At 43.5% G+C, this 14,298-nt stretch overlaps 1 protein-coding gene across 1 annotated transcript; it reads right to left on the bottom strand.

Moving 5' to 3' along the window:
* Positions 1 to 4,327: 4,327 nt before the first annotated feature.
* Positions 4,328 to 14,151, bottom strand: LOC125896204 (desmoglein-2-like). The gene is made up of 7 exons (XM_049588594.1): positions 13,892 to 14,151; positions 12,032 to 12,174; positions 11,602 to 11,823; positions 10,628 to 10,882; positions 10,108 to 10,229; positions 8,397 to 8,699; positions 4,328 to 7,234 (listed from the first exon to the last, which is right to left on the bottom strand). The coding sequence occupies exons 1-7, from the start codon at positions 14,149 to 14,151 to the stop codon at positions 6,203 to 6,205; spliced, it is 2,337 nt and encodes a 778-aa protein (XP_049444551.1). The 3' UTR covers positions 4,328 to 6,202.
* Between the last annotated feature and the right edge of the window lie 147 nt (positions 14,152 to 14,298).

The following is a 14,298-nucleotide window of genomic DNA, read 5'->3' as shown; positions in this document are numbered from 1 at the left end:
AGTCCTCGAGAGGGGCTGGACTCTCTCCTTTGCTGGAGTTGCTCCGGGTGAGAGGCGGAGGGCCGGGATGGGCTTTCTGATTGCCCCCAGACTCTCTGCCTGTACGTTGGGGTTCCCCCCAGTGGACGAAAGGGTTGTGTCCCTGCGCCTTCGGGTCGGAGAACGGGTCCTGACTGTTGTCTGTGCTTATGCGCTGAACAGCAGTTCAGAGTACTCACCCTTTTTGGAGTACCTGGGATGGGTGCTGGACAGTGCCCCAACCGGGGACTCCATTGTTCTGCTGGGGGACTTCAACGCTCATGGGGACAATGACAGCAGGACCTGGAGGGGCGTGACTGGGAGGAACGGCCTGCCCGATCTGAACCCGAGTGGTGTGCAGTTATTGGACTTCTGTGCGGGACGCAGTTTGGCCATAACTAACACTATGATCGAGCATAAGGATGTCCATCGATGCACGTGGCACCAGGACAGCCTAGGTCGCAGGTCAATGATTGACTTTGTAGTCGTATCATTTGACCTGCGACCATATGTTCTGGACACTCGGGTGAAGAGAGGAGCAGAACTGTCAACTGATCACCACCTGGTGGTGAGTTGGATCAGGTGGCAGGGGAGGACGCCGCGTAGACCTGGCAGGCCCATTGTCGGGTGGTGGAAGGAATACTTTGAGGAGCTCCTCAATCCCACCAACATGTATTCCAGTGAAGAAACAGAGCCGGGGGTCTTGGGGGCAGGTCGTCCAATTTCTGGGGCGGAAGTCGCCGAGGTAGTGAAGGAACTACGCAGCGGCGGAGCCCCAGGGGTGGATGAGATTTGCCCTTGATATCTCAAGGCTCTGGATGTTGTAGGGCTGTCCTGGCTGACACGCCTCTGCAACATTGCGTGGACATCGGGGGCAGTGCCTCTGAAATGGCAGACCGGGGTGGTGGTCCCCATCTTCAAGAAAGGGGACCAGAGGGTGTTCCAACTACAGGGGATCACACTCCTCAGCCTATCCGGTAAGGTCTACGCCAGGGTGCTGGAGAAGAGGGTCCGGTTGATAGTTGAACCTCAGATTGAGGAGGAGCAATGTGGTTTTCGTCCCGGATGCGGTACTGTGGACCAGCTCTTTACCCTCGCCAGGGTGCTGGAGGGGACATGGGAGTTCGCCAAACCAGTCCACATGTGTTTTGTGGATTTAGAGAAGGCTTACGACCGTGTCCCCAGGGGCATTCTGTGGGGGGTGCTCCGGGAGTATGGGGTTGGTGGCCCTCTGCTAAGGGCCAACCAGTCCCTGTACTGAAGGAGCACGAGTCTGGTTTGTGTGGCTGGCAGTAAGTCGGACCTATTCCCGGTGAGGGTTGGACTCTGCCAGGACTGCCCTTTGTCACCGGTTCTGTTCATAACTTTCATGGACAGAATTTCTAGGCGCAGCCGAGTGGTGGAGGGTGTCAGGTTCGGTGACGGGAGGATCTCGTCCCTGCTATTTGCGGATGACATGGTCCTCCTAGCTCCATCAAACAGTGACCTCCAGCTCTTGCTGGGATGGTTCGCAGCTGAGTGTGAAGCGGCTGGGATGAGAATCAGCACCTCCATGTCTGAGGCCATGGTCCTCAGCCCGAAAAGGGTGGATTGCCCACTCCAGGTCGGGGGGGAGGTCCTGCCTCAGGTGGAGGAGTTTAAGTATCTCGGGATCTTGTTCACAAGTGAGGGTAGGATGGAGCGGGAGATTGACAGGCGGATTGGGGCGGCGTCAGCAGTGATGTAGACACTTAACCGGTCCATTGTGGTGAAGAGGGAGCTTAGCCAGAAAGCGAAGCTCTCGATTTACTGGTCGATCTATGTTCCAACCCACACCTATGGTCACAAGCTCTGGGTAGTGACCGAAAGAACGAGATTGTGAGTACAAGCGGCCGAAATCAGTTTCCTCCGCAGGGTGGCTAGGCTCAGCCTTAGAGATAGGGTGAGGAGTTCGGACATCCGGGAGGGACTCGGAGTACAGCAGCTGCTCCTCCACATTGAGAGGAGCCAGTTGAGGTGGTTCGGGCATCTGGTAAGGATGCCTCCCAGATGCCTCCCTTGGGAGGTGACCTCGGGGCCGCCCCAGGACACGCTGGAGGGATTACATCGCCCGGCTGACCTGGGAACGCCTCGGGGTTCCCTCGGAAGAGCTGATGGAGGTGGCTGGGGAAAGGACTGTCTGGGCTTCTTTGCTGAGGCTGCTGCCCCCACGACCCAGACCCGAATAAGCGGAGGATGACAAGACGAGACGAGACGAGACGAGTGCTCCTGAAGTAACACTGCTCCCTCCCTCTCCTCGTCCGCTTTTCAGTTTCAGTGAGCTCTGCACCGTGTACGTCTGTGTACTCCATAGAATGGAGAATAGAATAAACAGCAAATGTTACATAAATATGTGGTGGTTAATATGTTCTAACAGACATTTATGCCAGTGGACTTTTACACTAAATGAATCATCTCTTAAAGATTGGTGGATGTTGCTTTAGGAGTAAAAACTCCAAAATGTAAATATGATCAAGTATGTTGAAAGAATGGGAGAAGAAAAGAAACATCAGTGTTTAGCTGTGTTGCCTGGAGCTCACTGTAACAACATTAATCAACAAATGTACAGCCGCATGTTAGTTCTTACATGAGACATGGCTGGTGAGAAAAACAAAGGACTTCAGTCAGTCTTTTTCAGTCACGAGGATTATGAGGGTGGAGTGATTCTATTCACGCTGTACAGACTGAAAACCGGTTCTACAGAAAATTGTCTGCTGCTGGCCTGCAGCACTAACAGTCACACACACACACACACACACACACACACACACACACACACACACACACACAGAAAAAAGCTGACAGATTATGTCTATTATTGTTAGCAATTTAAACATATCCAGTAGTGTTAACTGAGGAACTCATCTACCCTCCGACACAATCTGATCAGAAAAACCACCTGCGCCTCATGCGAATATTATGAGGTAATTTGGTTTCTAACTTCAAGTATGTACTCGTATGCCTACAAGATCGTTCAAAGTTCATCACATCTCACCATGACAGGAAAAATTCAGAATTAACTTGCCTGGGTTAACACCTTGGAATCCACTCACTCCACCGAGTTGACTGAGTCATAACATGAAACAACGGTTTTTCTGTTGAAAAACATTCATGAGCCCTGTGGTTGGACAACGATTAGCCAGTCAGTGTCACAGACGGCACTAAAAACATTGTAATCAGAAGGCTGAAACTAGTGAGGTCTAAATGCAACAATGGCAACGCTATAGACAAGTTAGACACTGCTAGAGGTTGACATGTCTTCTTAATGTCACTGTCATTGTAGTTTTTTACTTCACTCCACCCGAGTTTTAAAAACCCCAGAAAAACAAGTATGTTGGCTTGGCCATGCATCACTATGGTGTTAGATTCAGGTGGATATTTTTGTAACTATCAATTAATTGGGGGAAATTGAATCCCCCTCCTGAATAAAAATCAGTTAGAGTGGGTGCAATGTTAGAGTGAAGATGGAAGTGGAGTGCAACAAGTTGACAATGTGTGGGGGTGTGTTCATGACGGACAGGGACATGGGATATCTGTTTGCTGTAGTCAGTGCTGACGTAATGTCCACCACTGCAGACAGGGAGGGGGAAACACCTGTGTCTTCGCAGGAGGCTTCCTGGTCCAGGATTTTCAATGTGAGCAGTCTTGTAACAATACTTTATTCTTTGCCTTCCACCAAGTGATGATGATGGTCGTTTAGTGCACCCTGATGCAGTACATATCCATACTTTGCATTGGGTAGGGATATGCCCGAATCTGAATATGTTATTCAGGTGAGCACGATTAATACGATGGAAACAGATATTAATACTACCTGAAGTTGCTCTTTGTTATATGAAAAGAAATCTTGATTTACATGTCTGTGTGACTATCAGTAACTTATTTAGAACACTGCTTTGTCACTTTTTAATAAACCTGACCAAACCTGTGATATTTTCTAGTGAGCTTTCTTGATCCCGTCTCTGGGTCGACCCATGATAAAAAAAGCCCTGTGTGACAGCTACATTATTTTCAAACTCCCGCAGCCTACACATCAAAGCTTTAGCTGTAGTCTGTGTTAATTTCTTCCATTAAAAACAAACATAACACTTGAAATATGTAGAAACACAAATGCAGCATCACTGGAATGTACTGTAAGGTCGTTGCCATCAACTGAAATAAATGTATATATGTGATATGTAATGGTGATATTCTTAATCATTATTTATATACACTATAGACTTACTAGTAAAATACAAACTTTCTTTTATAACATAACCATACAAATTAAAATCAATGCCAACTCAGTGACTCATTAACATTTTTTCTTTATTGACATTTGGGTTGTAAACAAGCAGAACAAGACAACATGAGGCGACAGGTCTGAGGCAAAAGGCCAGAGCTTCTGCTCAAATAGCTGTCAGAGACACTGCAAAGAGACAAGTTTGAACCAAACACAGGAAGAGTTCTTCAGCAAAGGGAGACTCTAGTTACAGTTAACCCTTGTCAACACTGACTGTAACAGAACGATGGCACCACAGATCACAGCCTAAAAAATGACAGTCAACCATAATGCATTGAAATAGATTTAGAAATAACAGCACAGCTTCATAAATTGTATTTTATAAAATAACAAACACATATAAACAGTTTAACTCCTTTTTATGCAACATATATTTTAATGTTGAAATACATACACCTACAACCTACAACAACCTAAAACATACTGTATGTCTTATGATGTGTTATTATTAGTTTCCCTCCACCAGACCCTGTAAGTGCTAAAGTGACTGTTAACAATGAGCCTTTAAAGAGCAAAATGTCTCCAGTGTGTCCTCCAAATCATCTGCTGGATTAATTTATGCTAATCAGTGCCAGTATTTCAACATATCAGAAACAGTATCACATGACAGAGTAAACAAGGTGAACAGCTTCATCTAGTGTTTTAATGCATTATTCTGCTGCACACATGGTCCTCCTCAGATTCATGATAAACAACAGTAGCTCTCTACTGCCATCAAGTGTGAGAAGAATAAACTGGCACCTTATGGTTGGAAATCTCAGGATATCCCCTTCTGCTCTATCGCACTCTCCACAAACAATGTGCTCCTTGTTCAGTAGTTAATTCAGTGTACAGTGTAGATGAACACTCTCTGTGATTTTTGGATAAAGTTATTATTATTGTTAAATTATCAATAATTATGGGATTCGTTGTAGGATTCAATGTGAGTCTTGTGAGACTCTTTAATCGCTACTTGTATAGTAGTATAGAAGTGTATATTTCTTAACTGCACTAAAACACAGTGAGATGTTACACAAAAACCGCACAGGTCTATTTTTGTACTTACTGTACATCAGTACTTTACATATGATTATTTATGCAATTACAAAAGAACTCGATATTTTCAGCAGTTGCAAATTTTCCAGGGGTCCACATAAAGTAATGCAAACACTGACAGCACACAGACATAACACACACATACAAATGTAGACTGACACTATCAGTTTAGCCCAAAATAACATACTAGAAATCAAAGTAATCAAAATATCACTTAAACAAAATTACATATTTTAAATAAAAGCAAGGAAATAAAAATTATGTACAGAGGTTATCAAACAAAGTAGTGGGTTGAGATCCCATAAGAAAACAGCATAGCATTATTGATTTTGTGTGGTCCCTCTCATCAGTTACAGTTAGAGTGTTTTTTTTAAATAAATATTTGCTTATGACTTGTGTAATTTGTGTAGGAACTAATATCCATTGGCATTTTTAAGTTGATTTGTTTTAGGCTTAGGGAGAACAAGATGACCCATGGTGACCTGTATAATATGGTGATTATACAACAGATCTGTCTGTTCAGTTTACCATCTAGGATTCCATTTCTAGTAAATGTGAGAAGACTGTCAGTAAATTTCTCCTCAGCAGTATACCGTGCCAGACTGTGGTGCATCTTTGCGACATTAGTTCTTTCAGTGCTATTTTGTGCAAGCTGGAGCTTCAAAATATACATTTTTTGCAGCACCCTAGATAAGAAAGCGATTGTCTCTTGAATTGATAGTGTTACACTGGAGGAGACCTTTCTCATGATTGTAATACCCTGCCCCATTTTTTCAACAATAATGTTAATGTGATCCAACAATGTTAAGTAATCATCAATTAAAAAGCCAGGTGGTACTGGAGTAAATACTAATAAATGAAAACTGCCTCTGCTGATGCTGTCGACTTTCTTCTCATGTCTCCTTCCTGCGTGAACACTAGCTGTTCCTCTCCAAACTCTACTGCTCCCAAACTAATGCGTTGACCTGTCTGCATCCCTGTACTACTATGACATGTCTCAGCTGCCTCTCCACTCTCTGACTTGATCCTTCGACCACTCTTCCTGACACCCATCACTACTCCTGGGCCATGAGAAAATGTCCATGTCTTTACTCCCTGGTTATCCTCCATCACTCTGTTGCCTCTTCCTCTACCCAGACTGAAAGTCCCAGCAGTGTTTCCCCCGTGCAGATACACGGGGGAATTACCCTGCAGGTTGCTGACAGGCCCATCAGCCAGAAGCACTGTGTTCTGAAGTTGTGGTTGGACTATGTAATGCATTGGCTGCATCATAGGGGTGGTGGTGTAGTAGACTGGCTGCTGCTGTAGTACAAGCATCTGAGCCACAGAGGGCATCATGGCTGTGGTAACAGGACTAATATGGGGTGAATGAGGCATGTGTGAAAACTGGCTGTAAATGCTGCCACAAGCTGATCCATCAAAGCCTGTGACACTCGTGGATTTTTTCCCATGGGTGCTGCTGGTGGATTTCCTGCTTAAACTTGGGACACTGGTTGTTTTTTGCCTATGCGTGCTGCTGGTGGAGGTTCTACTTAAGCCGATGTCACTGGTGGGTGACTGGGTGATGCTGACATTTTGGGTTTGCTCTTGGATCTTGCCATGGATGCTGAGTGGTTTACTCTCCAATAAGGGCGCAGCAATGTGGTCAACTTTATCCACCTGCTGGGTGACAAAACTTAGATGTGTCAGAGGTCGAGGAGGAGAACAGATGTCAGCTAGCTTCTTGAACTTCAGCCCGAGATCATCAAGGAAGTGCTGGTCTTTGTCAGAGTCTGGGAGGCTGCAGCTGCTCACTGAGCCAGCAGGGGAGTCCTGGCCCTCATACTCATACTCAAGCACATAGTCTCTCGCTGCTTGATTTTTTGCAGCACATCTTGCTTTCTGCAACATATTAAGACAGAGACAATGAAAGACATGTTACTCCAGCACAGCTTAAATAATCTGCACACTAAAAGTTGTTTGACACAAAGCATTTTGTCTGAAAAGTTCACATAAAATTTATAGAAACAGATTTTGTGGGTTTTTATGAATGCTTGCACACCTGTGTGAAACATGAAGGTTCACTGTCATTGTTCACTCATTTGACATTAGTTTAGAGCATCCAGCAGAGGAGGCTGGTTCACAGAGGCAGATGAGGTTGCTCCTCCTTTATTGTAACCAAGGGATCGAAATGTAAAAAAAGAGTAACTGGCTTGAATAAAGCATAAGCTAATACCGGTGTCAATTATTCAGTATGTTTTCTCTGTTCTTCTGAAAATATCCACTATTACAATTCTGATTTAAGTACTCCAACAGCGACATCTGCAGGGCAAGCAAGAGGGGGAAGGGCAGCCTGTGTGAAGTGGTGGTGTGGGGCAGAGGAGGATGGGCTCCTGTTGTCCTCTGTAGGGCGAGTTTTGTTAAATCAGTATGTATATGTAAATTTTTTCCCCATGCTATTCTGTGATTGACCAAAATATGTAAAATGATACTCAAAGGGAGGACGCTCTCCCTGACCAATCCACAACCAGAATACAATATTAATATCACACTGGTCCAGTGATACTCTCCAAACTTCATCTTCAGTTCTTGTCCACTGTATTGTATGTCAGTACAATAGAAGCAATAGGTTCATACAGTGCCATATTAGAAAATAAATAACGAGCAAATTGCGAACTTTTTTTTAAACATATCACTAAAAAATACATTTTTAGGCATTTTTAGCACAGTTCAAATTTCCTTTCTTTTAGATTCCCTATTTTCATTGAGCAGTAGCCAGCCGTGTTAGCCCACGAAACAGTTAGCTTGCTGTAGCAGCCCTGAAGGACCATTAACATAATGGTGAGAATGGATTTCAGTTTGTTCTCCAAATAAAGTGAATTTGATCATCTGAATAAACTGTTAATAAACTGTTTGTGTCAACCAATCTGACTTTGATGTACAACCATGTCGCCAAATTCCTGCATCCCAGCAATGACTTTGGTTACTTTAGTATTACTAACAATGACAGAACTATTGAATATAAGAGTTACAATAAAACAGCATCAGGCCGATGGTCCCTCACCTGAGAGTAGTACTGATGCAGAAACACATCAGAGAGGGCAATGTCATCCATGCTGTCAAACCGTAACAGTTCCTCCTCCATCGAGAAAAACTCTGTCTGGGTCTCTTTAGATTCTCCAAAGCTCTCCCAGTTTCTGCTATCAGCCCCATACCTCGACGTGTAGGTTTTGTTGGCAGAGCCCATCTCAAGATTCCCTAAGGTAGCTGTTGTGTTTGCTTTGGCGTTGGAAGCTCCATTGCTGGCTGATAATTTAGCTACGGCAGCAGACTTTGTCTGGACTGGAGAGCTAAGCAGAGGGACCTCCTGGAACACATAAGGACAGGAAGTGAATAGACATATTTATTTTTGTGCTGCAGTAGGTCGTTGAACCAAGTGTCTGACCTAGCACATTGGTGCTCTAGACAAGCAGTGCAAATCTTTAAGTATCTTACCACTTACACTCTTCCTTCAGGAAAACAAACAGGATGACCTTAGGTTGCATATGTCTTGTATGTATGCTTCAACATTCACTGGCCTAATGTCCACACACAGATGTAAACAATAAACTGATAACTGCTTCCTTACACCCCATAATTTAAATCACAATTTCAATATACAGACATGTTCAAATCTTTAGATCACTGAGCCCAAGTCACTTCTTGTTTTACTTTTTTTTTTTTTAATTTATGACATGCTGGAATGCACTGCAACACACATCAATATTTATTTAGAGGTTGCTGACATCAGCTGACATTAGCTGACATTAGCCATGATAAGTTACTGGTCATACCAGTAAGGCTATAACGATACGTTCCCTGAGTGTATTGCAGGGTGTGTTTTCTATTTCTTATGATTTCAACTTTTCATTTGTAAGAAAACAGATGTTTTTTCTTAAAAGGTTTCCATTTGCATTGCTATTAAAGTTACACTCTTGAATCTCTATGCTTCATTCTCTTGGGTGGCATCTATGGCAATAAGCTTTAGTTGCAGTGTATTTGTTGGCAGACCAAGAAGGCTTTCACATTGGGGACCTGGGCCTGAATCTGAGTACACTTAACCACAAAGTAAAGTTCATTTGGTAAGTGTGAACATTGTGTACTGCACTGTATACTGTTCTGTTTCACCTGAAAAGGTGGTCTAGAGTAAGGTTAATGTGTAATTGGGTACGGTTCACATTAGGTTTGAAAACCAAATGTGCCAAAACACAGGAGTGGACTGTTATTTAGCATGAGTAGCTGTTGTCTAGTAGAGCTGCAAAGCCATTTCACTATGCCGTTGGTCTTGCTGGGCATGGTATGAATTGATCGTAACTAATATGAAAATGCCCTAAGGCTTGGACCAGGCTGGTAAATATATTTACATCAGTTCATTTTTACTTTACTTCTTTTCCCAACACTGTACTCTGTCAGACAACAGCATACACAACAGCAGTGTCATCTGCGTATTTGAGGTAAGTAGTGATAGGTGATGAACTGGTGCAATCATTAGTGTAATGTGTGGACAAGAATGGGCTTAACACACAACCTTGTGGTGCTTCGGTGTTAGTGATGAATGCAGATGATGTGTCATGCTCAATCATATGACTTTTTGTTCACCACAATAACAAACTTCAAACAAACACCTTGTCAAGCCTCATGTACAACTAACTCATTTTTAGCACTTTAGCACTGCATGCCTCAGTCTTTGTGTACTCCTGAGCACAGAATAGTCTGCTTCACACTGTATATTTTACCTTGTTCTCGCCTCGGGCCTCTGTATGATAGACAATCAAGTGTTCTGTGGTATCAAAAGGGAAATCAGAGAAGCTCCCTGATTCTCCTCCACGTGAGCAGGTTATCAGTAAGACACCTACCGCTGAAAAACACAATGACAACAGAAGGCGGAAATATTAAATTTCTAAGGTTCAAAAAATGTTTTCTTGCACACTCAAAGTACCTGCTCAAGAATGATGTGTGGGTCACTCTGAATACACCACAAATCTGACTGTGAACACATTTCAGAGGATCAGTTTCTTTGGTAGAAAGTAGCAAGTAAATTATTAAATATCTGAGACCAGCCACCTGACGGAGAAGATGTAAAATGTTATATGCTACAACAGTTAACTACTGCAAGTGTAATCCAAAGGAATCCCGCCCATGGATACTGTTTCTTAAGAGATTTTAAATGCTCGTTCTGGTTGAATCACAGTCCTAGATTATATAGGTGTATTATAGGCATAATTCCTGAGTCATGCTAACATAACTCATACTCACCAAGCAGCATCAGAAGTCCCAGGATCAGTGCCCCCACTCCCAGTCCTCCAAATGTAGATGAGGATTCCTTGCGAGAAGCTGTTAAACCATCTATACCTGCTGGTCTGCAGGTCTCTCCTTTCTCACAGGAGCACACATATAGGTCCAGGTACTGAGGGTCTGGGCAGGCGAGGCCCTGCTGATCCTGGATGATGAAGGCGACCTGGTAGTGACCAGCCCAAAGAAGTTTCAAAGCCCTGAGGGATGCACTGGTACCTAATAGCAAGGAAGAATGAGAGGAGTCTTACTGCTCCAGTGCAGGAATAACTAGTGGGTTTTTAGATTTTAATGTTTCCTTTTTTTACTGTTAATGTTCCCTTGGGTCATAAACACTGGTTTTGTCTGGCCAATATAAAAACACTAAATGGAAAGTTCCCCCAACCAAATGCCAACTTATAAACTACCAGGCTTCCCTGCTGAGTTCTGCAAACATTTCTGGATTGTGTTGTAACCCCTTTATAACAGAACAGAAGAATAATTGAGACACCACAATCATCTCACTCCTCTTAAAACCCAACAAGGACCCCAGCATCAGCATCCAGCCATGGCTCCCTATCACTTTGCAATACAGACACAAAAATCATCAGTAATGAAATTCTCCCTGGATGCAGAGTCATTTGACTAGACAGTGTTGCGTGCCACACTTGAAAGCTCTGGCCTTGGGGAATAATTTAAACTTGAGCTTCACCTTGTACCACCACTGACCAACATTACCGAGTTTGACTCTAAGCTGGGGCACTAGGAAAGGATGCGCCACTCACCCCTTCACTATTTTTTTGAAAATGTTCATCAAAACAGTAGGAGCTGCCAGCCACTCTAACCACTGTTATAAACAATCACTACTTCCTCCGGAAGGTAATTAAAGATTGAACCATTTGATACAAAACAATGATCATGCAAACTGGCAATAAATAAGTAGAAACCAGGTATCGTACCATTTAAAGGTTCAACCCTCCAATCTCCTCGGCTCTCCTCTTCCACAAGGAGGAAGGTGAAAGGGTCTGAATTTGGATGTCCATCTTTATCCACTGCCTTAACATTAATCACCTCAGTGTCTGAGCAGATGTACTCCACGTGGTTGGTCAATGTGGGGCAGTCATCATTCACATCTCCCACCTTCAACGCTATTGTTCCAGTGGCAATCCCAAAACGCCTGTCTGTGGGAATTAGAAAACATAAGTCGTCCACAACAGGAAGTACAAACTTAATGGAATCTAAACTTTTACAGTGAACTGTCTATTAGAAAACTAAAGCAACGTGTCTGAATGAAACTTTTGAAAAATGATATTTTTCTGCATCCCAAACCATCTTGAGCTCAGTTCTCTAAATTGAAGGCTACACCTGCTATCCATAATCAGAGCTTACCCTCATTCAGACTCAGTATTTCAGCGTAGTAAGTTCCATTAATCACAGATGGGGACTCTCTGTCGGGGAACTTCTGAAGTCTAATCTCTGCTGTTTCTGGGTCAATCAATAGCCAGTTGTCAGGATCATAGCCTTTAGCATATCTGTGGGAACAATATGCAGCAATGTTTACTCTTTAGATTACAACAGTTAAAGCAGTCACATGTTTTGAAGTTACTGGTTATAAAATAATTTCATCAATAATAATTTCTCTGCTGCTGAATTTCACAGAAAATACAAAGCAAATCCTGTGCAGTCTATTTAAAGATGTTCTTCTTTACTTTTCTTACTGTCAACAAATCCAATAAAAAGACAAAATCAACATATTAGTCCATCTCTTTCTGACTTTCTGCCTGTGGCCATCAGCACTAAACTCATTGGGTCCTAGTGACAATGTAGAACTTTGAAAACACCTCACAGATATCTTTTCATTTTTAGCCACATGCGTGGCATGGGATGACAATGTCTGTCTGTCTGTCTGTCTGTCTGTCTGACTACCACTTTGGTCCAGACTGAAATATTTTAACAACCAATGGATGGAAAGGCATTCAGTTTGGTACAGACATTCATGGTGCCCAGAGGATTCATTCACTGACTCAGATGATCCTCTGACTTTTCCTCAAGCGACACCAAAAGGAACACACTTCACTGTTGGATAGATCACCATGTAATGTTTGTGGGTTCTGGGAACTTTGGCAATCCACTGACTTTTCATTTAGCACCATCATCAGATTGAAATTTTAATTTGTCCACTATTTTGGGTTATGTATCCAACAGTTTGGTTTTATTCACAATAAGCATTACAGCCTCACAGAGCGGGGCCGTGCACATGTCGCATTTTTCTTTAAATCCATTTTTCTAAATGAAGACACTTGGCAGCGGTGTACACACGTTCACAAGCACGACAGCTGCACCCTGAGATAAATTGAGTTCAACTTTTGGAACACAGCAGCACAAGGAACAACCAATCACAGCCGATGGACATCTTTCCCTTCATCCGTAAATATTAGTCTGTGATAAATATGAGGAAGAACCATAAGTGCTATATCGTAGGCAACTGGACTTGCTTGCGTTTCTTGAAAACGTTTCGCTTCTCATCCAAGAAGCTTCTTCAGTTCAGTGCAGTGCAGCACTGCACTGAACTGATTACCATGACTGACAATCTTCACCGATATGAGGAAGAAGTTGATCATTTTAATGTAGGGCTACCAGAACTTTACATCTGTCCCACGGACAACAGACCTACACACAAACAACGCCTGGAAGAAGATCAGCTCTGCACTCAGGATTTCAGGTAAATGGGCTATGATCTGATGATGATACAGTTAAGGTTACTTAGCAACCTGAGACGCAACCTGCCACCACGCTCTTGAAATCTGGCACAGAAAAGACACAAGAGTAGCACCAAGCGCCTGACCACGCGTTTTCCAGTTGGTTTCAGTCCCAGCATGTGCTCCCCTATGGTGGCTGTTAAATAAACTGTGATTTTTATCAGATGTTAAAAACATGTCACTGAGTGCAACAATGTGGCTTACTGATGTGTTTTAATGGAACTCTGTGGCACACAGGAAGAAGATATACCAGTATAAGGCTTTGGTACACATGCACACAATAGTTGTCAGTAGATACATTCATCGTTGGTTTTAGTCTTTTAATGGATTGGATGACAAGAAGAAAAATATTGAGTATTTTCTATTCTGACCAGAATGCCAAACAGAATTCACAACATAGAAGCCAGGATGTCCACAATATAATCTGAGATGTTTTATGAAAAATAATTTATAGAGCCTCTAAGTCAAAAGTAAAGTAAATTCATCTCACTGAACATTTTCTGCAGGCTTTCCGGTGTCAGGGTCAGTGGCTGCAAAGACACCAATCACTTCCATCAATGGATTTTCCTCTGGGTTCTCTGAAACAGAGACAGGCTTTACTCGGGGTTTAAACACGACCCCCTCAGGTTCATTCAGCACTGCGATGTTCACTGGGTAAAGTTTGCCTTTGACTGGCCTCTTTTTATTGGACTGGTTTGTAACTGTGCTACCAGCTCCTGCCCCAGTCCCTGCTCCTGCCCCAGTTGCCATGTCAATAGATACGCCTCCTCCTCCTCCTCCTCCTCCTGCTCCGCCACCTCCTCCTCCACCTCCTCCTGCTCCGCCACCCCCTCCTCCTCCACCACCACCTCCACCTCCCCCGCCTCCTCCTCCTCCTCCTCCTCCTCCTCCACCACC

The sequence above is a fragment of the Epinephelus fuscoguttatus genome, linkage group LG10 (genome assembly GCF_011397635.1).
Source record: "Epinephelus fuscoguttatus linkage group LG10, E.fuscoguttatus.final_Chr_v1".
Lineage (NCBI taxonomy): Eukaryota > Metazoa > Chordata > Actinopteri > Perciformes > Serranidae > Epinephelus > Epinephelus fuscoguttatus.
This window is presented reverse-complemented; position numbering and strand designations above follow the sequence as displayed.

Coding starts and splice junctions, on each gene's coding strand:
- LOC125896204 (XM_049588594.1), bottom strand. CDS start 14,151: ATGGCAACTGGGGCAGGAGCAGGGACTGGGGCAGGAGCTGGTAGCACA. Junction 10,883..11,601: donor GAGGGTTGAACCTTTAAATG/GTACGATACCTG, acceptor CCTTGCTATTAG/GTACCAGTGCATCCCTCAGG. Junction 10,230..10,627: donor GGGACTTCTGATGCTGCTTG/GTGAGTATGAGT, acceptor TGTGTTTTTCAG/CGGTAGGTGTCTTACTGATA.